General features: G+C 43.9%; 2 protein-coding genes across 4 annotated transcripts in view; one reads left to right on the forward strand and one right to left on the reverse strand.

Moving 5' to 3' along the window:
- ints2 (integrator complex subunit 2) overlaps nucleotides 1-16127 on the reverse strand; it is an 84270-nt gene extending 68143 nt beyond the window's left edge. Inside the window, exons 1-7 of one of the 2 annotated variants that reach the window (XM_072469930.1) lie at nucleotides 15772-16127; nucleotides 12843-13150; nucleotides 11441-11579; nucleotides 7435-7537; nucleotides 6926-7039; nucleotides 3675-3805; nucleotides 72-245 (exon numbers count right to left, since the gene is read on the reverse strand). In XM_072469930.1, the coding sequence (XP_072326031.1) occupies nucleotides 72-245; nucleotides 3675-3805; nucleotides 6926-7039; nucleotides 7435-7537; nucleotides 11441-11579; nucleotides 12843-13135 (954 nt within the window). In that variant the 5' untranslated portion in view covers nucleotides 13136-13150; nucleotides 15772-16127. The remainder of the gene's footprint in view (nucleotides 1-71; nucleotides 246-3674; nucleotides 3806-6925; nucleotides 7040-7434; nucleotides 7538-11440; nucleotides 11580-12842; nucleotides 13151-15771) is intronic. The other variant, XM_072469929.1, reaches the window with a different exon arrangement.
- Nucleotides 16128-16390: 263 nt separating this feature from the next.
- brip1 (BRCA1 interacting helicase 1) overlaps nucleotides 16391-27232 on the forward strand; it is a 329036-nt gene continuing 318194 nt past the window's right edge. Inside the window, exons 1-4 of one of the 2 annotated variants that reach the window (XM_072469931.1) lie at nucleotides 16391-16526; nucleotides 20727-20873; nucleotides 23397-23508; nucleotides 25815-25982. In XM_072469931.1, coding sequence (XP_072326032.1) covers nucleotides 20781-20873; nucleotides 23397-23508; nucleotides 25815-25982 — 373 coding nt within the window. In that variant the 5' untranslated portion in view covers nucleotides 16391-16526; nucleotides 20727-20780. Of the gene's footprint in view, nucleotides 16527-17742; nucleotides 17815-20726; nucleotides 20874-23396; nucleotides 23509-25814; nucleotides 25983-27232 lie in introns of those variants that run through there. The other variant, XM_072469933.1, reaches the window with a different exon arrangement.

Below are 27232 nucleotides of genomic sequence, written 5' to 3' on the forward strand. Positions count from 1 at the left end.
ACCCATTAGATGCAAATTTATATTCCAAATCAATGGGATGAAACAAATCCATCAGTTCACTCCATCCTCACCTGCTGCCCATTGCGGATGAACATTCCAAACCACGTTCTGACTTTCGCATTAGTTCCTAGCAATAAGCCACTAACAAAGGAGACCAGGTCAGTCACTGTATCTTCAGAGCCGTCATTCTTGCACTGATCCAGGGTCAGAACCACTCCAAGGCCTGGGAGGTGGCACTCCTCCACCTGTTACACAATATGAAAAAAGGAAATCCAGGGTCAGAAAAGGTCATTCATCCCACTCCATCCACAACCGTCATTCCAAACTGGGACGTCCAGTATTGATTCCTTACTTCGTAAGAACCAAATTGCTATCTCTACCTTGCTTACATTATAAAAATGTTTTTCTACTTTTGGTGCAGTTTACGATCTGGGTGTAAATAGCACTTCAAACTCCCTAGCTTTCCAAAGCAAATTTTTTGTTCAAGCTTCCGCATGGTGGCACAGTGGTTAGAATTAGATTTATTGCCACGAGTACAGAGGTACAGTGAAAAGTATTGTTCTGTGTACAGTCGAGGCAGATCACTCCATACATGAAAACATAAGAACATACGATAGAGAGATGAGGATACATAATGAAAATACATAAACGTAGACAGCGGGTATATAGTGCTACAACTGTAGAGGATATGTGTAGAAAGATCAGTTCAGTCTATAAGAGGGCTAATTCAGGGGTCTGGTAACAGCAGGGAAGAAGCTGTTTTTCAATCTACTGGTGCCTGTTCTCAAACTTTTGTAGCTTCTGCCTGATAGAAGAGGTTGGAAGAGAGAAATAACCTGGGTGGGAGGGGTCTTTAATTATGCTGCCCGCTTTCACAAGGCAGCGGGAGCTGTAGACAGAGTGAATGGATGGGAGGCAGGTTCCCGTGATGGACTGGACAGTACTCGTGACTCTCTTTTCTTCCTCACGGTCTTGGGCCGAGCAGTTGCCATACCATGCCGTGATGCAGCCAGATAGGATGCTTTCTTTGGTGTATCCAGAAACATTGGTAAGAGTCAATGTGGACATGTCGAATTTCCTTAATTTCCTGCAGCAGTATAGGCGCTGTTGTGCTTTCTTGGTCATAGCGACGACGTGGGAGGACCAGGACAGATTGTTGGTATTGTTTACACCTATGAATTTGAAGCTGCCAACCATCTCCACCTCGGCACCATTGTTACAGACAAGGGTGTGTTCGATACTTCACTTCCTGAAGGCGATGACCAGCTCCTTAGTTTAGCTGAATTTGAGGGAGAAATTGTTGTCATTACACCATGCTACTAGGTTCTGTATCTCCCTCCTGTACCCTGACTCATCGTTGTTCGAGATATGACCCACTAGGGTTGTGTCATCAGCAAACGTGTAGAGCCGAATTTTGCCACACAGTCCTGTGTATATAGGGAGTGTAGTACGGGGCTAGGTATCAGCCTTGCGGGGGCCCCGGTATTGAACACTATCGTGGAGGTGTCGTTTATCCTTACAGATTGCAGTCTGTGGGTCAGGAAGTCAAGGATGCAGTATCAAAGGGAGGAGCCGGGTCCTAGGTTTAGGAGTTTGGATATGAGCTTGGCTGGGATTATGGTGTTGAAGGTGGAGCTGTAGTCAATGAACAGGACTTTGACGTATGTGTCCTTGTTGTCGAGATGCTTCAGGGATGAGTGTAGGGCCAGGGAGACCGATTGTGATAGCAGGAGGTCTTCTGGAATTGTTTCATTCTGGTTGTAAATGTAAATACGTTCCAATGTAAGTTTGGAAAACTCGTCCAAATTGTGGACCGGCTGTGGCGGTATACGAATTGCAGTGAATCAAGGCAATCTGGAAGACTGGAATTGATGTGTCTCATGACCAACCTCGCGAAAAACTTCGTAATAATAGATGTCAGGGCCACCAGTCGGTAGTTGTTGAGGCAGGTTGCCGGGTTCTTCTTTGGCATCGGGATAATAGTGGTCTTCTTGAAGCAGGTGGGAACTTCGGAGCGGAGTAGGGAGAGGTTAAAGGTGTCTGTGAACACACCCGCCAGTTGGTCCATGTAGGACCTGAGTGCATGACCAGGGACACCATCAAGACCCATTGCTTTCAGAGGGTTCACTTTCGAGAAGGCCGATCTGACTTCTGAGACTGTGGCGGTAGGTATGGGTGTGTCCGAGGCTACTGGGGCAGTTGACATCGGTTTGTTGGCTTCCTGCTCAAAACGAGCACAGGATGCATTGAGTTCATTGGGGAAGGGTGCTCTGTTGCCAGATTCTACTCGGCTTTGCATAGCTGCCTCACAGCACCAGGGACCTGGGTTCAATTCCGGCCTTGTGCGACCGTCGATGTGGAGTTTTACATTCTCCCAGTGTCTGCTTCTGGGTTTCTCCCACAGTCCAAAGATGTGCAGGTTAGGTGGATTGGTCATGCTTAATTGCCTCATAGTGTCCAAAGATGCGGTTAGTTGGGGTTATGGGGATACAACAGTGGAGTGGGTCAAGGTAGGTTGCTCTTTTGGAGGGTCGGTGCAGATTCGATGGGCCGAATGGTCTCCTTCTGCACTGTAGGGATTCTATAATTCTGCTCAAATCCATTTTCATACTGAATGCAATAATCTTCCAAAAACCAGGGCAGTTGGGCAACATTTTCACAGAATCCTTGAATTGTTACAGCACAGAAAGCATTTTAAAAGTTGGCATTAAAAAATATTCCTTCATATTATCAAGAGTAGTAACCTGATGCAGCTAATTAATACATCTGAAAATTGGTTCATTACAAAAAAATACACATCACCTGAAGAAACTTTAATAACTGCAAACAACTTCAAATTAGATGATTTACTAGTTGCATTGGTGCATAGCCGTCAGTATCCTCGTAAATTAGAAAATAATATTTTTAAGTGCGTATTTGTGCCCTTGCACCCAAGATAAAAGTTCAACTTTGAGAACATCTCTGAAGTCTAGTAAATGTGGACAATTAGCGCAAACTTGGCACGGTGATGAGTTCAGCCTGGCGTAGACAGTTTCGTGGGTGCACATTTGCCCTGAAAATTCTTTGATCTTTTGTGCTGGTTTGTTTAAGTTTGGATGAATTACCAATGCAACCTAGCTGAAAATCCAGACCATTATCCATATAACTCTCCATCCACAGCTTCAACAGATGCTGCTGCCTTTTATGGAGCCAGTTGACCTGAAAGCAACTGGTTTTATTTGGTTGTTTTAAACAAACGAGACACTGAAACTTGCCTTCACAACATCAACCAGTGATAGTTCAAGTAAGTTTTACTCAATGAGATGGGATGGTTATAAATATGCACGGATTTCATTATGACAGATAACATAACTATAAAAATACATTGCCAAGAATGCTCAACAGCACCACCACTAAGCAAATAAATCGGATCCTCTTTAAGGACAACCAACACAATCCATTCAGGAGTGCTCTATAGATGAATGTGAATGAAAATGGTGCTGTTCTCAAATTGAGTAGATGGATGAATTGCTACATTGCTGAGTGTTGGTCAAGTAGGTACTGACTGAAAATAACCACAGAAAAGCAAAGCCAGGGAGCAATGGGCACTTGAGCTGATTACCGCAGTCTCTTGAAGGGATGTGCTACTGGGTTCCCGACAGTGCAGCCGCACAAGATTACAAATCATCTCTTACCACCATGGCCCGAACATTTAAGGCTTGGGTCGGATTCATTTTGCACAGCTGTCGAAGTGCCTCAGTTCTGCGTCGGCCCCCAACACTCTCCTCATCCTGCCGCTCGCCATTTTTTATTAAGCCCCTGCAAACTGAACAGCAAAAGTTCTCAGTGTTACACACAAACCCACAGTAGGGTCATGTGGGAAATCACAATCTGGTGAAAATCAGAACATTTATATTTTGCATTAGTCTAGTTATATTCTGAATGATTATTTTTCTTCAGTTGTGTGAACTTCCCCAGTGGTAAGCACCTTTGGCCAAGAAGGTGCACAGATGACAAGCTCCTGGACAGTGTCCACCTTATAACCAGCTACCAGAAGTGGACTTGGGAGGAAGGGGAAACACAAGAGATAAGAAGAGATCATGGTTGAGCCTGTGCCACCATTTAATTGGATCATGGCTGACCTTGGACTTCAACACTACTTTCCTGCCCATTCCCCATATCCCTGGGTTCCCTGAAACACCAAAACTCTGTCAATCCCAGCCTTAAATATAGTCAACGACGAAACATCCACAACTCTCTGGGTGGAGAATTCTAAATATTTGCAACACTTTGTTTGAAGACATTTCTCCTGTAGTCTGATGGGCATTCGTAAAGATACCAGCAAAGGGAAGACACCAGCAAAGTCTGAAAGTTACAAAGGCTAATTATGTATCAGCAGAAGCAGCATAAACATCTGCAGTGAAGAATAGGATGTGCAGCCAGGGAGTGAGAACAAGAACTGACTGGACAATGGCTGTTGCTATGCCTTGGACAGACAGTATTTAAACACAACCTCTGATTTACGACCTGAGTGAGTTACGACTCTTGAGCATTTATAAATCAAGGATATTGACTAATTAGTGCTGTCTTGTGAGTACGTGACTGGAAGCATGGGCAAGATTTCTATAAAAAGGAGAGACAAAGAGACTTCTGAAGCGATAACCTTCAGGAATAACCATCATAAGAAGCAATGCCCTGGGTCCGGGACCCAGAGAGGACATTGGGCTCCACCAAGGGGGAGTCTCTTAACCTTGCATCTTAACAGGTGGTATTTAGATTCAAGCTGTGAGTTTTGATATCTTTTGTAGAACAGAGTTCTGATAGAGTGTATGACAGAGCTTCTGATACCCTTTACAGTGTTGTTTTGATACTTTTGGGATAATTTGGCAAAGTACAATAAACAAGATTTTTGTACGATTATTTGAGTTTGAATGTTTTGTCTGTAATGCTATTTGACCCAAGTTTGAGGGGCAGCGCTCCTTATCTCAGTCCCAAATGACCATCCTCTTATCCTGGAGACTGTGTTCCCGTGTTTTAGTTTCCCCAGCCAGTAGAAACAACCTCTTAGTGCCAACCCCGTCAAGCCTCGTCAGAATCTATGATTCAATCAGATTGCTTCTCATGCCTAAACTCCAGACAATACTCAGCTCTCATCAAAGAACAACTCGAGGTTATGATGGAGATGTATAAAACGCTCATTAGGCCACAGGTGGTGTACTGTGTGCAGTTCTGGTCGTCACACTACAAGGATGTGATTGCACCAGAGTGTGCAGAAGAGATTCACCAAGATGTTGCCTGGGATGGACCAATTCAGCTGTGAAGAAGGCTGGTTAGGCTGGGGTTGTTTTCCTTAGAGCACAGAAGGTTGAGGGGGACTTGACTGAGGTGTATAAAATTATGAGGGACATAGATAGGAAGCCATGTTTCCCCTTAGTAGAGGAGTCAATAACCAGGGGGCAAAGATTTTTGTTTTTCATTCATTTATGGGATGTGGGTGTCGCTGGCTGGACTAGCATTTGTGGTCCATTCCTAACAGTCCTTGAACCAAGTGGCTTGGGGGTGAGGCCAATGCAGACACGGGGAGAATGTGCAAACTCCACACGGACAGTGACCCGGAGCCAGAATCTAACCCGGGTCCTTGGCGCCCATGAGGCAGCAGTGCAAGCCACTGCATCACCGTGCCGTCTAATTAACGATAGTCGTCATCAACAGACTTATTGCAGAGTTGTATCGAATTCAAATTTCACAATCTGCCATGGTGGAATTTGAACCTGGGTCCCAGAGAATTACCCAGAGTCTCTGGATTACTAGTCCAGTGACAATACGACTAGGCGACTGCCTCCATTTAAGGCAAGGGGCAAGAGAATTAGAGGGGAGTGGATGGAAAATGTTTTCACCTCAGTGGATTGTGGCAATCTGGAACTCACTCCCGAAAGTGTGGTAGAGGTGGGAGCCCTCACATCATTGAAGAAGCATTTATATGAGCACTTGCAGTGACATAGCTTACAAGGCCAAAGATCAAGTGCCGAAAAATGGGATTAGAATAGAAAGGCGCTTGATGGTCAGCACTGACACGGTGGGTCGAAGGATCTCGTTTTGTTCTATAAAACTCAATGACTCCCCTCGCAAGAGCCAGTATAGTGAACTTTTGCAGCACTGCCTCCAATGTGCGCATCCTTCTTTTTTTTTTAAATTTAGAGTACCCAATTCATTTTTTCTAATTAAGGGGCAATTTAGCGTGGCCAATCCACCTAGCCTGCACATCTTTGGGTTGTGGGAGCGAAACCCACGCAAACACGGGGAGAATGTGCAAACTCCACACGGACAGTGACCCAGGGCCGGGATCGAACCTGGGACCTCGGGGCTGTGAGGCAGCAGGGCTAACCCACTGCACCACCATGCTGCCCTGTGTGCATCCTTCTTAATAATAACAATCTGTATTATTGTCACAAGTAGGCTTACATAAATACTGCAATGAAGTTACTATGGAGACCAAAACTGCACACTACTCCAGGTGTGATCTCACCAAAGCTCCATACAATTATAGCAGGCATTCTATATCCCAGTACTCCAATCCCCTTGCAATAAAGGGCAACGTGTCATTTACCTTCCTAATTGCTTGTTGTACCTGATAACGTTCTGAAGTGCTTCTCTTCCATACAAAAACAATGGGTCCCATTTGGAGCTTCTCCACGAGGATAGTAGTTCATTAAGAGGAGGTGGCACAATCGTCTAGCTCATCACACCGCACCCTTCAGGAGGTGGCATCATGGGACTATCGATACCTTGCGATTTTCTCTCTCTACCCGATACCAAAGTAAATGATCTTGGCAAAATAAATATAAATTCAAAAGAATAAAATCTCAATGTATCATTTTACTCTTGGTCCTTGGATTTTCTCAGGCTGTTTATTACACCATTAGAAGAGTTAAGGGAAGACTATTACCTTCATCGAAGCTGTCAGGGACATTAGCCACTAACAAACACATGAACCAGGATCCATTCCTGACATGCAACAGAGCCTCAGCTACTTCAGTAATTGGCAACAGTGATGGAAGTTCTGCAGGGGGAGTGAATAAAGCACCATACAAATCATACATATTAACAATAGACAGTATTATGTGCTACACTAAGGATTTTATTATGAAAGCTAAAACACCAAAGTAAAATTGTACATTGGAAGTCAAGTCAAGTAGGAAATTCACTTTTCCCAAATTGGAGAATTATTTTCAATTCTTTGGCACTGGATGATCAGCACCACTAGCAGACTGGTTTCTGCAATCAGATTAGTTATCTCATCGGCCACTATTTAATATTTCTGGCTCTTATCAGTTTTTGTGGGAAACTCTCCACTGCTGCTGATATTCTGCAGCAAGTGACCAATCCATATCTTGTTTAAATCTATACTTCAAACAGAGTTCTGATCTTTAATTTCATCAGTGATATGAATCTTACCTGCTTGAAGGATACACAGCACATCTGCAACTTCATCCAAGTACACTGGGCTCTCAAAAAGTTCTGAAGACTTGATAAAAAATTCTCCATTTGAATCAGATGCCTTTAACACACATACACACACACAAAAAAAAAAAGGCTTCTGTGAATTAAAATTTGTTCATGAATGAATTTCTCCATTTCCTTATTCCTCTCAGTTTTGGAGCACCACTGTGCCCGTGACAATTTATACCAATCTGGACATCTCAAAAAGATATTCAACAGGAGATTTAACACTGTTGTAATAGGCCATTAGAAAATAATGAATTTGCATGTATGCAGAGCTAGCTGTGTTATCAGGACATTTTGCATCCATCTGGAAAGGTAGACAGACCCTCAATTTAATGTTTCTTCACCTTCCATGCCTCTCCCAAACCCTCTCATGTCTCTCCCCCACCACCAATCCTCCTGTGCCAGTCTCCACCGCAATCCCTATGCATCCCATCCATTCAAAAAAATGCAGAGATTTAAACAGGGACCCGGTTTCGATTCCCGGCTTGGGTCACTGTCTGTGCGGTGTGTGCATGTTCTCCTCGTATCTGAGTGGGTTTCGTCCGGGAGCTCAGTTAGGTGACTTGGACATTCTGATTTCTCCCTCCGTGTACCCGAACAGGCGCCGGAGTGGGGCTTTTCACAGTAACTTAATTGCAGTGTTAATGTAAGCCTACTTGTGACACTAATAAAGATTATGATCTGTGCTGAACGTACTAGGGAGGAACATGACCTGTGCTGAATGTACTAGGGAGGAACAAGGGACGTTTCCCAAAGTTCTCCACCACTGAGAATCGTCTGTACCCCACAATGTCAGGGCCTGTTGTAGACTAACTGGCAGAGATTGATTGCTGTGACACAATACAAACTCTCTTCTTATTGTATCTTTTGACCACCAGGATGGTAGAAGGCAAACTTGATGCTCTTTGATCTTTCCCTTTCTCACAAGTTAAAGGGTGACTGCAGCACTACCATTACTCCCTAATCGTCAAATTCTTTTTTTTTGTGGAAAATATTTTATTGAAGCATTTGTAATTTTCACAATTTAACATGTTGACATTTCTAAAACAACCGTGTGGGTCGACGCACAAAATACCCCCTAAAAGAACAAACAATAAATCACGTTCCCCACTTCTCCCGCCCTGTGCCCAATTACCCGTATACTAAATTCCCTGTCATTATTTAACATGACCATGCCTCCTGTTTTCCTCCCCCACCCCCCCTTTTCCTTTTCCCCCCTTACTGCTGACATTCAATTTTTGTTAAAGAAATCGATGAACGGCTGCCAACTCCGGGCAAATCCCTGTACTGATCCTCTTAGAGTGAACTTGATTTTCTCCAAACTGAGAAACCCTGTTGAAACATACAATATATCTACCGCACAGAGACATACACAGCTCCAGGGTCCCAGGTTTGATTCCAGCTTGGGTCACTGTCTGTGCGGAGTCTGCACATCCTCCCCGTGTCTGCGTGGGTTTCCTCCGGGTGCTCCGGTTTCCTCCCACAGTCCAAAGATGTGCAGGTTAGGTGGATTGGCCATGATAAATTGTCCTTGGTGTCCAAAATTACCCTTAGTGTTGGGTGGGGTTACTGGGTTATGGGGATAGGGTGGAGGTGTTGACCTTGGGTAGGGTGCTCTTTCCAAGAGCCGGTGCAGACTCGATGGGCCGAACCGAGTCCCTCCATCTCAGCAAGATCCATCTCCGGGCCACCAGGGAGGAGAAAGCCAGGATATCGGCCTCCCTCCTCCCCTTTGCCCCCACATCCCCCGACACCCCAAATTTTGCCAATTCTGGACTCAGAGTTACCCTGCCTTCCAGGATTTCTGACATAACATCCGCAAATCCCTGCCAGAATTCCCTCAGTTTCGGACATGCCCAAAGCAGATGAACATGGTTGGCCGGGCTACCCCCACATTGCCCACATCTGTCCTTCACCTCCTCGAAGATCCTACTCATCGGGGCTACCGTTATATGGGCCCTGTGGACTACCTTTAACTGAATCAAGCCAAGTCTAGCACAGGACGATGAAGCATTTACCCTTTTCAAGGCTTTTTCCCACAGTTCAGTTTCCAGCTCCCCTCCTAGCTCCTCTTCCCACTTCCTCTTCACCTCTCTGATAGGGGCCCCTTCCCACTCTAACAATTCCCTGTATATCTCCGAAACCTTTCCACTTCCAACCCCTGTTTTTGACAGCACTTTATCCTGTCGTCCCTTCAGGGGGAGGCGAGGAAAGCTTGGGACCTGCCTCCGTACAAAGTCCCGCACTTGAAGGTACCGAAACCCGTTCCCACCCGGCAAATCAAACTCCTCCTCCAATGTCTCCAAGGTCAGAAAGCACTCCTGGATGAATAGATCCCCAAACTTCTCAATCCCTGCCCGCTACCATACCTTAAAACCCCCACCCAGCACCCCTGTGACAAACCGGTTATTGTCACAGATCGGTGACCACACTGACGCCCCCTCCAGTCACATATGCTGCCTCCATTGCCCCCACACCCTTAGGGCTGCCACCACCACCGGACCTGTAGAGTACCGAGCCAGCGAGAACGGCAGGGGCGCCGTCAGTAAAGCCTCCAAACTCGTACCTTGGCAGGATGCTGCCTCCATCCGCTCCCAAATCGACCTCTAATCGCAAAATTCAAGCATTTGGAATACATTGAAACATACATAGAAAATAGCAGGAGGAGGCCATTGAGACCTTGAAGTCTGCTTTGCCATTCATCGTAATTATGGCTGATCCCAGCTCCCCCCTCCCCCCCAATATGACTGGATTCCTTTAGCCCCAAGAGTATACCCAATTCCTTCTTAAAAGTACACAATGTTTTGGCCTCAACTACTTTCTGTGGTAGTAATCCACAGGCTCACCACTCTCTGGGTGAAGAAATCTCTCCTTACTTCAGTCTTACAAGGTTTAAACCTTATCCTCAAACTATGACCCCTAGCTCTGGACTCCCCTAGCTCTGGACTCCTCCACCATCAGGAACATTCTTGCTGAACCTACCCTGTCTAATCCTGTTCGAATTTTATAAGTTTCTATGAAATTCCTTCACACTCTTCTTTAAACTCCAATGAATATAATCCCAACCAACTTAGTCTCTCCTCATATAACAGTCCCGCCATCCCAGGAATCAGCCTGGTAAACCTTTGCTGCAATCCCTCCATAGCAAGAACATTCTTCCTCAGATAAGGACACCAAAACTGCACACAATATTCCAGGTGTGGCTTCATCAAAGCCCTATAAAATTGCAGTAAAACATCCCTATTCCTATACTCAAATCCTCTTGCTATGTAGGCCAACATACCATTTGTCTTCTTTACTGTCTGCTGTGCCTGCGCGCTTACTTTCAGCGGCTGATGCATGAGGACAGCAAGGTCTCACTGAGTATCCACTCTCTCAATTTACACCCAAATAACAATCAGCCTTCCTATTTTTCTGAAGCAGGCAACCTCACATTTATCCACATTATACTGCATCTGCCATGCATATACCCACTCACTCAGCCTGTCCAAAACCTGAAGCATCTCTGTATCCTCCTCACAGCTCACACTCCCACCCAACTTTGTATCATCTGCAAATTTGGAGAAACTACATTTAATTCCCTCGTCCAAATCATTAATATATAATGTGAACAGTTCTAGCACAGATCCTTGCAGTACCCAAACTAGTCAGTGCCTGCCAATCGGAAACAGACCTATTTATTCCAACTTTTTGCTTCCTGTCTGTTAACTAGCTTTCTATCCATCTCAAGACACTATCTGTAATCCCATGCACTTTAACTTTACTCCTTTACTGCAAGTACATAAAATGTGGAGTTCGGGTGAGGAAAACGTCAATCTCCTCCAAGGTCAGATATGAGCTTATCTAGACCTGAATTCCTTGGGGAGGGGGGGGGAAGAGAGGAAGGAGGAGGACAGAAAGAGGACAGAAAGAGAGAAATACACACATGGACACAAGTTTCTATCAGGTTCATTACCTTGTTCATGATCACTAGAAGTTCACTGAGTGCCAGTCGAAGGCGACGAGGTGAGTCGCTATGTTCAAACTCCAAAGCCAGGCCATGTTGCAGCTGTGACACTAGGATACTCTCCCCATTTGCTCCACCTAACTTGTGCCTGTCAAAGAAAGTGATGACTTTGAGGAATATTCTTGAAAAACAAGAAATGGTGGAGTAATTAAAGCAAGAAAAAAAAAAGAACTTGCATTTGTAAAGGACATTTCACCATCGTGCGAAATCCCAAAGTGAATTTTTTTCTTGCAAAGTAGTCAATATTATAAAGTAGGAAACGGTGATACAGTGCCTCACAGTGCCAGGGAACTGGGTTCAATTCGACTTTGGATGACTTGTGGAGTTTGCACATTCTCCAAGTGTCTGCGTGGGTTTCCTCTGGGTTCTCCGGTTTCCTCCCACAGTCCAAAGATGTGCACGTTAGGTGGATTGGCCATGACAAATTGCCCCTCATGTGTCCAAAACATTAGGTAGGGTTACGGTCATTGGGTGGGTGCGTGGGCCTAAGAAGGACCTTACTTTCGGAGGGTTGGTACAGACTCGATGAACCGAATGGCCCCCTTCTGCACTGTGGAGATTCTATGACAACAAATTTATGCACGTTACATTTTACAAAAAGCAAAGAAATAATAACCAAATAATTGTTTTTGGTGATGCTGATTCCAATATTCAACTTTAGTTGAGGGATACATATTGGCCACTATTCTGGGGAAAGCTGTATTTTTATTCTAAAAAGTGCCGTGGGATCGTAAACATTACCTGAGATTGCAGACAGGGCCTTGGCTTAACTTAGCAAAAGACAGCACTCTGACATGCATCACTCCCTCACTTGCACTTGAGTACAAGCTTAATTATGTGGTCAAGACTTTGCAGTAGTTGTTCTTGATTTTCCAACTCAGAGGCATGAGTTCTACCAACTCCAAATTACTGCACCATTAACTGAACATCTTGTTCCATGCTCGTAACGGAGGTGCATTTAATAATAATAATAATCTTTATCACAAGTAGGCTTACATTAACACTGCAATGAAGTTACTGTGAAAAGCCCCTAGTCGCCACATTCCGGCGCCTGTTCGGGTACACCGAGGGAGAATTCAGAATGTCCAACTCACCTAACAAGCACATCTTTTGGGACTTGTGGGAGGAAACGGGAGCACCCGGAGAAAACCCGCGCAGACACGGAGAGAACATGCAGACGCCGCACAGACAGTGACCCAAGCCGGGAATCGAACCTGGGACCCTGGCACTGTGAAGCAATAGTGCTATCCACTGTGCGAACGTGCCGCAGATTTATCAACGTGGGCAGAGGAATTGAGAGAAATTAATGATTACATGGTGTTTATGTAAACTTGGGATGTACAATAAATACCTCAGCTGCTGTTCTTTGGTTGCATCCTGCTCCAGTGCATGAAAATCCACCGATAATAATGCCACAATAGAGTTGACAGCCTCGACCCCAGACAGGAGACGCAAGATGAGTTTTTTGTCTTGAGCCCAGGCTTCACTCTGATCAGCTGGGGCACAAAGTGCCATTCTCACCAGGCAGGGCAAGAGTAGTCTTAGCTCTGGATCACTTAGAGCTGCAAGTTTTACCACATCCACCTTCTGCATGGCCTCAAATGCAAAGGAACTCACAAACTGCAGACATGTGAACTCTGCCATCTTTAACAAAGGCACCTAAAGAGAAAACCATAGAGTTATTTACAATTTCATAAATCAGGAAAATGCAGTAGCTTTATTGCTTAGTTCCTCTGGTCCCATATAGGACAATGACCAGCAAGAATCTGACATTGGCCACGGTCCAATGCAATCTCTCACTCCAGGCCAGGTGGTGTTCGACTCTAGGGAGGTCCTCCTTAAACGTACTTTGCCAGGTCTTCTTTGTCCAGCCCGTCGTCTTCTTCCATCTGTTGTCCACTCTATTGTCAGTCTAGTGGGAGGTACATCCAGGGAACAAAATATGTATGTCCTGCCAGCCTCAGTCGTTCCTCTGTGACCATGTCCTACAGGCATCTCTGATAGTCCTCTGCAGTACTGCTTCACTGCCTCTCCATGTGATCCCAGGATCTTACACGGACAGCCATGATGAAAGACGTTCAAATTGCGTGACACCTTTGCTGCTGCGTTCCATGTCTCACTATCATAGATTGCAGTTTGCACTACAATGAATGTATTGCTGACCTTGGCTGCCCATACTGTGTGGAGCCATTGGAAGACCAATGCTGATTTGCAGATGCTTGTGTAGACATCAATCTCTACATCACCCTCCATGCAAAAGTTACTTCTTAGGTAAGGGAAGTGGTCAACATCCTCAAGGTTCTGGTGCCCAATGATGATGGGAAGGCCTTGCTGCCATCCAGTCAGCATTGTCATGGTCTTCGCAAAGCTACGCATGGACCAACTTAGTGCTGCTATTCTCAAGACTGGTTGGGAGTGCGTGCGATTCTTCGGTCAGCAAGGGAATGTTGCCAAAATCCAGGTCCGTCAATCGATGGTGTTGTCAGGGAATGCCAAAGCCTGCACCTATCAATGCCTGCTTCATGTTCATGATGAAAACAATAACCAAGGGGTAAAGGAAAGTTTGAAGCTTTGCCAGTGGGTGACGTTGTGGTCACATTTCATGGTGCTGGTCTTGACACAGTAACTGGAATCGCAGAATAAGGCTTTACAGATGTTAATAAACTGTGACTGGATGCCTACTATCTTGTAATGTCCCAAAATAACGGCCGATGGAAGCTCCTCTTGAAATCAATGAAGCTGATAACAAGTAGCTTCAGACACTCTAGATTCTGCTCTTATGATGCTCCCGAGTGTAAACACCTGCTTACAGCATATTTTGCCACCCAGAAACCTGCATGTTCTTCATCAGCAGAGCTATTCAACCATCTGGAACACTGCAAGTACAAGATCAAAACAGAGCTCACAGATTTGTTCAACATGATCTGGATGTGGAGGACATCCCGGATGACTGGAGGAGAGCAATAATCGTTAAGCTGCCAAAGAAAGGGAACCTTAGCAGTTAAAAACTGGAGGGGCATAACACTGCTGTCAGTAGCTGGCAAGGGTTTCAGCATGGCACTCAACAGATTTGAAAGCAGGGGTAGACTGTACCCTTTGTGAAGTAGCTTTATAGTGTCACCAGTGTGGCAAATTCAGATATGTTCCTCAGTGATGTGTATCAAGACGCTCGGAACTCAAAACATGCTGTGCCACACGCCCCTCATCCACTCTGTCCCAGCATCAAAATCTATACTTCTTTTGTGATGAGGTCTCCTTTCTCTGAATCAATCTCAAGAGTTGAAAACTATGAAACAAATTATCTCTCAGGCTTTTCTCTCTCCCTCCCCCCCCTGCAATTAACAGGGATTTAAAAATCTATGCCTGGCATCGCTCAAGGTTTATTTTTGGCTGCCTCCTAGATCCTTTTTTAGGATCCTGGAAACATTAGGAGTACAACATTCAGTTGGATCATGACTTGACAGCTCCAACTGATTCCCAGGATCAGGAGCATTTTGGGCAAGAGAATTCCAGATGTCTACTATACTTTGTGAAAAATGCGACCCGACTTCATTCCTAAATAGAGTAGCTCCATTTTTAGGATTACGACCGCCTTGTTGTGGATTCACCCACCAGAAGAAGTTATTTACCTTGATCTGTTTTACTGAATAGGTAATCTTAAATACCCCAAATTAGACAATCCATGAACACACAGATCCACTGATATCTTCCTCAAAAGAGTGGACTCTGGAATTTTGGAACAACAAATTCAGACATGTCTACATCGAACAAAATTTGACCCGAGCATGTCGTTTCTAGCACGTAAATACAAGTGCAAGCATTATTTGCTGGCAATGTTTGGGTTAATTTTCCCAAACTGGCCAAGCTCTCGATCTTTACAACCAAATTACACAAAAGTGATCCTCACGTCAATGTGAAAACGAATTCAAGGATCTGGGCGAGTTCAAAAGACAACCAAAGTGCTGGACAAGAAGTTGACAGGAGGAAACATGTTGCTTCGTAAGGCCCTTCTGCATGTTGGGCGTAGGCTGCAGAAATGTTATTAAAGTTTTTAACCTTACTATTGCACCTTTATTACCTTGCTGCGTACAATTCGTAACCAGAATATGCTGCAGGGTGATTCAGATTGAGAGCAAAGATTAACATCCCTATTATCTCAAGGTGGATTATTTGGATGGTGGAAATAAGATTGATAAATGATTCCAACTTTCTTAGCAAATTGCCTCACTGAACGATAATAAAAAATATTCACCTTTAATTACTTCAATTAAATTACGTACCTTTTTTAAGGAACCAAAGAATGTCCCTTTATTTTTTTTTAAAAATGAAAGAAAATTGATGAACGGGGCCTAGTTCTAACTCAGTCCCCGGAGTTGCGTAACCCTGTTCGCCGAGGAACTGGGCCTCGCCATCTGCCGACTCCCCAGTTTTAACTCCCTAACTGGCGAAACTGTCAAACCGAAGTTTAAGAAAACACCCTCAGATGGATTCCGCAAACACAAAGTAATCGAGGAGGATGTGGGGGGGGAGGTTGGGATACGAGTGCGTATAATTTTGATTTTTAAAATTGATTTCTCGCTCTGCTCCTCCAAGTTGCTCCTGACAGAACCGAGACACACACACACACACTGTCCCACTAGAGACACCGTACCGACCGCCCACGTGGGCTGATGGGGCGGGCCCGAAGGTCACCATAGCAACTGCTCCCCCCCTCCTCATCCGTGTGCCGATTGGCTACGAGGTTGCAGAGTTTGCCCCATTGGCTGGCCGCGCTCGCCCTGGACGCTCTGATTGGTCAACTTATGACCAATCGCCGATGGACTGCAGTGACACCCGCCGCCGATTGGTGAAACACGACATTGCCGATCAGCGTCCATCCCTTTGGGGGGGCGGTCGGGCTTCGCTGATTGGCCCACGGTTTGCTCCGGGGCGAGAGCGGGCTTGGTGTTGGGCGCAAGCGTCGTGGTGGCGCGAGCCGAAGGCGGGAGGTGATGTTGTCCGATTGCCTGAAGTTTTGAAAAAAAAACGGTGAACTGTGAGTACAATGATTGCGAGGAATGCAGGCGCAGGTCGCACCTCACCCACCCCGGTTACGAAACTCGTCAATTCTAAGATGAGTTTCTGTCACTGAAACCGTCACCTGCCTCCATTCGTGATGAACTCTAATTTGTGGAGGAAAGACTCGTTTACTCACCGGTTCTGCCCGTACCGATTCCCCTGACGGCCACTGCGTGACATCTAAACACAGAAATAGGCCATTCGACGCTATGTTGTTCATATTCCATACGCCCCTTCTCTCGCCCGACTTCACCTCGCCGTCTCAAAATATCCTGTTATTCCTTTCCTTTTCCCCATTTAGCTTCCCTTAAATGCATCTGTTCTATTTGCTGCAACTTGAATTACATATTCAAAACATTCTCAGCAGTGGAGTTTTTCCTGAATTCACCATTGGATTATACAATAATCTTTATTGGTGTCACAAGTAGGCTTACATTACACTGCAATTAAGTATATTGTTAACTATTTGGATTTGATTTATTGTCACGTGTACAGGGGTACAGTGAAAAGTATTGATCTGTGTAGAGTCCAGCTAGATCGTTCCATGCATGAAGAAACAGGACATACGATAAATACACAATGTAAATACATGGACACAGGCATCGGGTAAGCATACGGAGTCGAGAAGATGTGTGGAGAGATCGGTTCAGTCCATAAAAGGGTCATTCAGGAGTCTGGGAACAGTGGGGAAAAAGCTATTTTTGAACTTGTTAGTGCGTTTTTTCAGACTTCTGAATCTTCTGCCCAATGGAAGAGGTGGGAGGAGAGAATAACCTGGGTGTGAGCGGTCTTTGATTATACTGTCCGCTTTCCCAAGGCAGAGGGAGGTGTAGACCGAGTCAATGAATGGGAGGTGGATTCCTGTAGATTTTGGATTTGTTTATTGTCACGTGTACCGAGGTACAATGAAAAGTATTTTTTCTGTGAGCAGACCATTTAGTACATGAAAATAAAAAAGAAAATACATAATAGGGCAACACAAGGTGCACAATGTAAATACATAGACACCACACTGGCATTGGGTGAAACATACAGGAGTGTAGTATTAATGTCATACCAGGCTGTGATGCAGCCAGATAGGTTGCTTTCTATGGTCTATCTGTAAAAGTTGGTAACGTCAATGTGAACATCTGAATTTCCTTAGCTTCCTGAGGAAGTATAGTCATTGTGCTTTCTTGGTCGTAGGGTTGATGTGGGTGGACCAGAACCGATTGTTGGTGATGTGCACACCTTGGAATTTGAAGCTGTCAACCATGGGCGGCACGGTAGTACATTTTTTTCCTTTATTTTGTCATGGAATGTGGCATCGCTGGCAAGGCCAGCACGTTTGGCGTATCCCTAATTATCCTTGGCTTCAGAGATTTTGCAATGTCAGTAGACATTTCAGATTGTTTTTAAAATCTTTTTTAGGGGATATGGGCTTTACTGGCTAAGCCAGCATTTTCTGCCCATCCCTAATTGCCTTTGAGAAGGTGGTGGTGAGCTACCTTATTGAACTGTGGCAGTCCGTGTGGTATAGATACGCCCAAAGCACTATTAGGGAGGGAGTTCCAGGATTTTGATCCAGTGACAGTGAAGGAACAGCAAAATATTCCCAAGTCAGGATGGTGAGTGACTTGGAGGGGAACTTCCAGGTGGTGGTGTTCCCAGGTATCTGCTGCCCTAGTTCTTCCAGATGTTATTGGTCATGGGTTTTGAAGGTGCTGCCTTGGTGAGTTTCTCCAGTGCATCTTGTAAATGATGCACACTGTCCGTCAGTGGTGGAGGGAGTGAATGTTTGTGGAAGGTGTGCCAATCAAGCAGGCTGCTTTGTCCTCGGCGGTGTTGTGCTTCTTGAGTGTTTTTGGAGCTGCACTCATCCAGGCAGGTGAGTATTCCATAACACTCCTGACTTGTGCCTTGTAGGTGGTTGACAGGCTTTAGGAAGTTAGGAGGTGAGTTACTTGCCACAGGATTCCTAGACTCTGACCTGCTCTTGTAGCCACAGTACTTATATGGCTAGTCCAGTTCAGTTTCTGGTCAATGGTAATTCCCAGGATGTTAACAGTGGGGTATTTAGTGATGGTAATGCCATTGAATATCAAGGAGCGATGGTTTGATTCTCTCTTATTGGAGATTGTTACTGCCTGGCACTTGTGTGGCGCAAATGTTTCTTGCCACTTATCACGTGAATGTTGTTGAAAATTGTGCAATCATCAGCGAACATCCCCACATCTGACCTTATGTTCGAAGGATGTTCATTGATGAAGCAACTGAAAGTGGTTGGGCCTAGGATAGGGTCGATATGGCTGGGTTTGCCATTGTCCAGTGCCTAGGTCAATGTTGGGTGATCCATCCGGTTTCTTTCCTTTTTACTGATTTTGATGCAACTGAGTGACTTGCTAAACCATTTCAGAGAGCATTTAAAAGTCAACCACATCTCTGTGGATCTGGAGTCACATGTAGACAGGACAAGGTGAGGACTGCAGATTTCCTCTTAACTCCAGATATTTGTTGAATTCAATTTCCAGCACCTGCCATGGTGGGATTGAAACCTGGGTCCCCATCGTATTACCCTGGTTACCAGTCCAGTGACAATGCCACTACACCACTACCTCCCCTGTTAGTTTAGGTTATAATTTAGGCATGCAAAGATTATTAATGGACATCTTGATACTTTGTGTTTGCATGAGGAACTACATCAGGGGCTGGTTTAGCACTGGGCTAAATCATTGGCTTTGAAAGCAGACCAAGGCAGGCCAGCAGCACGGTTCAATTCCCGTACCAGCCTCCCCGAACAGGCGCCGCAATGTGGCGACTATGGCTTTTTCGCAGTAACTTCATTTGAAGCCTACTTGTGACAATAAGCAATTTTTATTTCATCAATATTGTTCATTGTGCCACACAGACTTGTAATGCTGTCATTATACAAAATCATGCAATTAGATACAAGTATGGTGCATCTAAATTCATCTTTTAAAAAAATATTATAAATTCTTGAATGAGTCCAAGATTTTCACCTTCATTAATGTAACTGAATGCCTGTCCCATAGATTTTACTTTTTACTATTTTGAACCGTTGTTCACTTATTTTACTTCCAAAATTTAAAATAATAATCCAGATTTACCATTTCTTATCAACCAACATAATTCTATGAAGTATCCTTGTGGATGCCTTCTTTCCTTGCTGTTAAACTCAAATGTCCTCAGTCTTTTGAAGGTCCCAGACTTGGAGGAATGGTACCTGGAAGGGAGGGAGGTGGGGAGGAAGGAAGGTGGGGGTGGGGGTGGGGGGAAGGGAGGGTGGGGGGGAAGGAAGGTGGGGGGGGGGCAGTATTATTGGTGTTCCCTGCCTCCACATTCCTTTGGCTTTGTTAATAGCTGCTCTGGATTGGTTGGACATGTTAAGCATTGTTGCTTTATCTTCAGCTATTTCAACACCACTCCTGTTTTGTTTTCCATATCACATGCAGTACTTTGCACTTGCATTAAACTCCAAATTCTATTTCTCTGCCCACATATTGTCCAATTCATTCTGTTAATTTTGAGCCCCTGTTCTGATTACAGTGACCTTCTGATTTATCATCTGATATTTGATTACATGGCATTGCATTGCCATGTGACCATAGGGCCGCACGGTAGCAAAGTGGTTAGCACTGTTGTTCCACAGCGCAAGGGTCCCAGGTTCTACTCCCGGCTTGGGTCACTGGCTGTGCGGAGTCTGCACGTTCCCCTTCTGCGCGTGGGAATCCTCCGGGTGCTCCGGTTTCCCCCACAAGTCCCGAAAGATGTGCTGTTAGGTAATTTGGACATTGTGAATGCTCTCTCCGTGTACCCGAACAGGCGCCGGAGTGTGGCGATGAGGGGATTTTCATAGTAACTTATTTGCAGCGTTAATGTAAGCCTACTTGTGACAATAATAAAGATTATTATTGTTTTAAAAAAATAATCTATTTCATTTCTATAAATTAGAAACAGCATAGTCCCAAAACTGAACCCAGAATATCCCATGTATCCTCCCCAGCCTTACATAGCTCTAATGGTGAGTAATTCAGTCAGTTTCTTATCTTCTCAATTCTGAAGATTTACCCTGAATCCCTGCAGCCTTAAGTTTAAATGATTGCTCTTTTGAGTGATATTGAAAATGGGAATGAATACATTTTAGTCCAGATAAAAGTCTTTTAAATCTACTTTACAGATTTCAACTGAAAGCCTTCACTTTCTTGATGTGCATCACGATTGACTCATTAAAATGGCATCATCAGCATCCGAATACACGATTGGTGGTGTGAAAATTCTTTTTCCATGCAAGGCATACCCATCTCAGCTCGCCATGATGAATTCAGTAAGTATTGTTTTCATATATTCAGGCAATTGAGCGCAATTGAATGAATGGTGCAAGCTTGTGATTATTCTATGGGATGGGCAGGAGATAGATGGGCAAAGCTAATTCTAAGATAACGCCCCTGGTGATAGAAGTTGTCAATCACATAACCCCTATATATCCTATATATAGCACGATATACCGTACACTTCACCCAGAGTCTATGTTTATGTATCCTCATGTATTTATCTACATTTTCATGTATGTAGCGATCTGCCTGGACTTTACGCCAAACAATACTTTCACTGCACCTCGTGTCATGAGAATGTCGCTTTAAGAAATGTTTTGGTGCTCATATTACTGCAGTGATTTCAGAGTGTGGGTGGAGCTGGGCTGTCTGTCAGCTTTTTACTTTTGTTTTAGGCTGTTTGCTGCAGGGTGTGTTTAATTTTGTTTTCAGTGTGTTGGAGCTGAAGCCAGACCAAGCAGGTGTACTGCTGTTCTCTCTGCCATCAAAAGACTATCTCTTGATCATTTGGTGAATTCAGAATTATAAATGTTTTCAGTAGTGACTTTAAACCTAATGTGCTTCTGTTGAAAGGTGTTTCTTCTGTCTTCTGGATGTTAAAAGGAAAGCTTAAAGGATTACTTAGTGTTGTAGTCTTTGGGGGTTGTATTTGAATTAATGGTTGCTAAGATGTTCACTGTATGTTTTAAAAAGGTTAACTTGAGTTCATAGAATAAATATTATTTTGCTTAAAAAAAATACTTTTCCATTTCTGCTGTACCACACCTGTAGAGTGGGCTGTGTGCTCCCCATACCACAATCTATTAAAAGTTGTGGGTCAGGTGAACTCCATGATACACTTTGGGGTTCTCTAAACCCTGGCCCATAACACTCTGTACACGTGACAATAAATAAATCTAAATGTATATGGCAGAGCTGGTAATCTAATACTTGGGCATTGTTAAAAATCAATCAGCCAGCCTGGTCACCAATGGAATCTGTAGGGCTAGACCTGTTCCTGGGGAGCTGGGATTATTCCAACAAGGTAATCAATGGAAAGCCTACACGCAAGAATTAAAGCTGGTTTCCTCTGGTAAACAATATAGTATCGCCTTTATAGACTTCAACAGAACACCGTGCACATTTGGGAATTCTTAACTTGCCAATCTAATGTTTACAAATTTATGTGGTTTGTTATCCGAAAGGAAGAATGTGTGCATTCAGAAATCCCACTGGAAGGTGTATAGTTTAAATTTGCTTGAATTGGGGATTGGTTTCTGCATTACTTCGATGCCTGGCTGACTAAAAGAGGGTTTGTCAAGCTCACCAGGTATTCTTCAATGCTAACTTAGCATTACAGCCGAAGATACAATTACCTCACTGTTCTTTACTCTTTTAATATTATATTTGTATTAGAGATTTTTCATTTTTACAAATAACGCAACAAATCCACAAAAAACTGGTGGGCACTGGATGGGTTTTGGAGGGATTTTGCGAGGACTATGTCCAAGGTGGTGAATGCCCGGGTCAAGCCGAGCTGAGGATTAGCATTATTTGGGGTATCGGACGAGCCGGGAGTGCAGGAGGCGAAAGAGGCCGGTATTCTGGCCTTTGCGTCCCTGGTAGCCCGGCGGGGGATTTTGCTACTATGGAAGGATGCAAAGCCCCCTAGTGTGAAAGCTTGGATCAATGACATGGCAGGGTTCATCAAGCTGGAGAGGATAAAGTTTGCCTTGCGAGGGTCTGTGCAAGGGTTCCTCAGGCGGTGGCAACCGTTCCTAGACTTATCTCGCGGAGCGTTAAGAGGAGGTCAGCAGCCCAGGGGTGGGGGAGGGGTGTGTGGTTTCTCTTGGGGTGGCGTTTGGGTTAAGGTGTTTTTTTTTTCCCCCTATTTGTGCTTTTTACTGTTATATGGGGGGTTACTGTATATGGGGGAAATCCAATGTATAATTTCTGCTTGTTCTGTCCTTGTTGCTTTCTTTTTGTTGGGGAGAGGGGGTTTGTTGAAAATTTGTTGAAAAACTTGAATAAATATATATTTTTAAAAAACTGGTGCAGTACAGTATAAATGCTTCTGCATACATGACTACAGAAAAAGGCAGGAACGCCAAAATAGTTGATTCTTCGACTTCATACCTCCAACCATGCAATGTATAAAAAAAACATGGTAGACTAGGGAATAGGGGAGAAGAGGTTGAGGCCATGCAAACAAAAAAAAGGGTGCACACCTTCACGTACAGCGAATTCAAAGCTGTGCCAAATATGGAAATCCTTGTAGGATCAAGTCAGACATTGTGGAACCTATAAACTTGAGATAAGGGTCCCATACTTTCAGGAATGATTCCGATTTAGAACAGAGTGTGCAAGAAAGAAACTCCATAGGGATACACTCCATTATAATTTCATGCCAATTCTGAATTGAGGGATACTTATCACTAATCCAGGAATGAAGGCCTATCTTTACTCTTTTGATCTTGATGTTGCAACTTGCTGAAGTAATGCAGAGGCTCACGTTGGTCTCATTTGTTTTTGTTCAGATTGTTCGAGGTTTGAACTGCCAAAAGCACTGTCTGTTAGAGAGTCCAACTGGGAGTGGAAAAAGTCTTGCACTGCTTTGCTCTACATTGGCCTGGCAGCAATCTCAATATGGTAAGGTTTACTGTTTATTTCGTGGGTACCGTCTGAAGCTCTGATGGGGTAACCTATTGTTTTGATTTGCTGCTTGCTTTGCTACAAAAGGTATTCCCCAGCAAATGGATAATAATTCACTTGAGTGAAAAATAAGAACAGTCAAATTTACACAAGTAAATTATCATGTGGGTAGGCGTGTAGTGTTCAGCAGCCAATTTGATACATTTAGAATTAACTTCAATTCCATCTTAACGTTTCTTGTCCTGGCTGAGTAAGTGCTTAATTTGCAAATTTGCGTTAAGATTTAAAAATAAATAAATTTAGAGTACCCAATTCATTTTTTCCAATTAAGGGGCAATTTAGCATGGCCAATCCACCTACCCTGCACATCCTTGGGTTGTGGGGGCGAAACCCACGCAAACACGGGGAGAATGTGCAAACTCCACATAGACGGTGACCCAGAGCCGTGACCTTGGCGCCGTGAGGCAGCAGGGCTGACCCACTGCGCCACCGTGCTGCCCTAGAAGGTGATATTTTGACAGGTGATGTAATATCGGATGTTAGTTCAATTGGTTAGAAAGCTTGCATATGAATCTGATTAACACCAACAACACTTTTCGATCCCCATTCCAGCTGGGGTAGTCTTGGGATCTGCCTTCTTGCCTTACTGTAGTAAAATACATCATGGCACTTAGTTGTGGTTTGGCACGTAATCACCAAGAACCTGCCTTCAGTCAGTAAAATCAAAGAGAATATTGAAATTTTAAATTCTTGCCAGAATCTGTTCTGAAAACAAGTATTATTATATGCCCTCCTGATTTTTAAGCTGGATTGAGAGCTGCATGTTTCTTTTCTTGTTGTTTAATAAGAAATTGAGCAGTAATGTTAAGGGATTTTCAGGTGTGAAGTTAAAAGTTTAATATTGTATTAATGTTTTGTTTTAGAAATATCAAAACCTTATTTTTTCCATGCAATCACCCCTGGAGCAAATCAATCTTTCCGACCAGTCTAAAAATAAACTAAAATATTCGGGTTTTGGTCCAGTATCCTAGCCATTGTTGGGGTCTGGTCTGGGATTGTAATACAAAAGCCTTTCCCCACTCTACACCATTCTTTTTTCAAAACCTCCATAACCTAGGGATACCATGACCAATTGGGCTGAGATCATCTGAGACAGCCTAATGTTCTGGAAAGCTTACCTGAGGGTTTGGTCTTCCTTTGAGAGCACATAATCCGTTGTTTCCTCAACTATTCTCTTCCTGATAAGTTCAGATTTAAGCTATGTGTTCACAGCCTTTAGCCATCCTATACAGATCATTAATGAGGGTGCAGAGGAGATTTACCAGGATGCTGCCTGGACTGGAGGGCATGTCTTATGAAGAAAGGTTGAGGGCACTAGGGCTTTTCTCACTGGAGCGAAGAAGGAAGGGGAGGTGACTTGATAGAGATGTACAAGGTGATGAGAGGCATGGATAGAGTGGATAGCCAGAGACCTTTCCCTAGGGTGGAAATAGCTGTCACGAGGGGACATAATTTTAAGGTAATTGGAAGAAGGTATAGGGGAGATGTCAGAGGTTCGTTCTTTACACAGAGGGTGATGGGTGCGTGGAATGCACTGCCAGCAGAGGTGGTGGAGTCAGAGTCATTAGGGACATTTAAACGACGCTTGGACAGGCAAATGACATGGACAGCAGTAAATTGAAGGGATGTAGGTTAGGTTGATCTCAGATTAGGATGAATGGTCGGCACAACATTGTGGGCCAAAGGGCCTGTACTGTGCTGTACTGTTCTGTGAATCAGCCGTCAGGTCTTCTTGGCTGCAGGACACACTCATCACTGACTGGAGGCCAGATCTGGGACGTGACTGATTTTAGTAGTCAGCCTCTCACCAACGAACTAAACATGTTGAACCATCCCATTTTGAATCCTCATCTTGGCTTTATAGAGATTCTAGAATTTGAGAGTGCATTTGAGTGATTTGGCATCCAACCTTTCCTAATGCTTGTCTTGACTGGTCACTAAGAGATACAGAAGAGGCCCATGGGAGACCTCTCTCCGAGTCCTCTATATTTTAAGATGCTTCTTGATCTAATTTGCAATAAAGTGGCGTTGGAGAACCTGTTGAATATTTAACCTGCACCCGACATGCTTTTGCTGTTGTATATTTCTGTTCTAATTTGTTGCATAGCATGAGTTTATTTTCACTTTTGTTTTCTTTATATTGTGATATTATATCATTGTGACATTCCTGGTATTGGGGAACGGAAGTTCTTGGACAATAAATATGCTGCTGCTAGTATTAACGAACAATTTGTCTTGTGCAGGGAAAGCTGGAAATGAAAGTTATCCAAATGATAAGAAACAAGAAAAAGTGCAAGTGTGTAATTGTGCCTGTCACACAGCAAGACTGCCTTCTACTCCAACAGCAGGAACAAGCCAGACCAGTTCCACTGTTGCTGAAAATGGAAACTCCTCACCAAGTTTGAACCAAGGTAACAACATTCTCTAATTTATTTATTTCTCTAATCTATTTATCCACTGTGTTCAATAATTCTCCATTTAAAATTCTTCATTAATGCAGGTAGTGAGGTAAGTACCAATTGGCTGCAAAATGTTTTTTAGTGTTATGACTTTTCATGCACTCTCTTCAGAGCTAATTGTACCATCTAACTTTGTCATTTAGAGACCCCTGCCCAGCAAGATACCAAAAAGCACAGCTGCAGCGATGGGGTGAAGGGATGCTTAAGATGCTGGAGTCAGGGGAATGAAAACCTTTTGTGGTGGGGTTGGTGAAGTTGTATATTCGAAGGGATGAAGCTTTGAAGGCACTTAGAGCCTAGGACAAAAATTTGAGACACAAGAGCAGGGGTTCCCAAACTATGGGTCACTTGAAGGGTGTTGGAGACCGTTCAGTAGGTCTTAATGAAGTCTTTGTAGTCTTAAGTGGGTTAACAGTCTGTATTTATTAACTACAAGAACCATGTACATATTTAGTAAAGAATTCAAGCTGGGAGATGTGTGCTTTTTTGTTTGTCGGTTGGTGCGATTTAATCACCCGTTCTGTGAGGTCTGATTACTGCTACAACCACAGCCTGTTTTTAGAAAAAAAGGACGTTGCTTTTTTCAGGGCTAACTGAGGAGATTTAACCCCTCCCCCACCCCTTAATGGGTAACCACTCATTGTCACTCAACAACTCTTTCTCCCTCTACCCCCACCTCAGCTCAATAAATTGGAGAAGCGCTGCACTAGTGTGTTGGTGGCCACTTCTAGGACGAGGCAATTGCAGACACTTAATATTAAAGTTCTTCCATTGAGCTTGAGGAGTAAAGGTTTGAGCCATTCAAAGCAATATTACATTAATTATACATTTCTTACAGTACTATTAGAGCGCCCACAGCTTGCTCACAATAAATGGGAAAATATATTGAAAGAGTGAAGGGTGACAGGATGTTAAATCCATGGTGTTGCTGAGGTGGATATGTTTCAAAACAACAGCTCATTAGTTAAATAAATAGTATTGGAGCTGAGCAGGAAGGTCAGCAGGTAGACTTGGAGTCTGTGAATTAATTAAATAATATTAATAGCAAAGAGAAAGTATTAGGAGGCGGAAATTACATAAATAAAGGAGGAGGTCAGGAAATATTTAAAAATTTAGGCACAGAATAACAAGAAAGAGAGCTGCAGAATTACTTATATAATATTGGGGCAACAGAATAACAAGATTGGGTTTGGGAATTAAAT

Source organism: Scyliorhinus torazame, chromosome 12 (assembly GCF_047496885.1).
Source record: "Scyliorhinus torazame isolate Kashiwa2021f chromosome 12, sScyTor2.1, whole genome shotgun sequence".
Classification (NCBI taxonomy): Eukaryota; Metazoa; Chordata; class Chondrichthyes; order Carcharhiniformes; family Scyliorhinidae; genus Scyliorhinus; species Scyliorhinus torazame.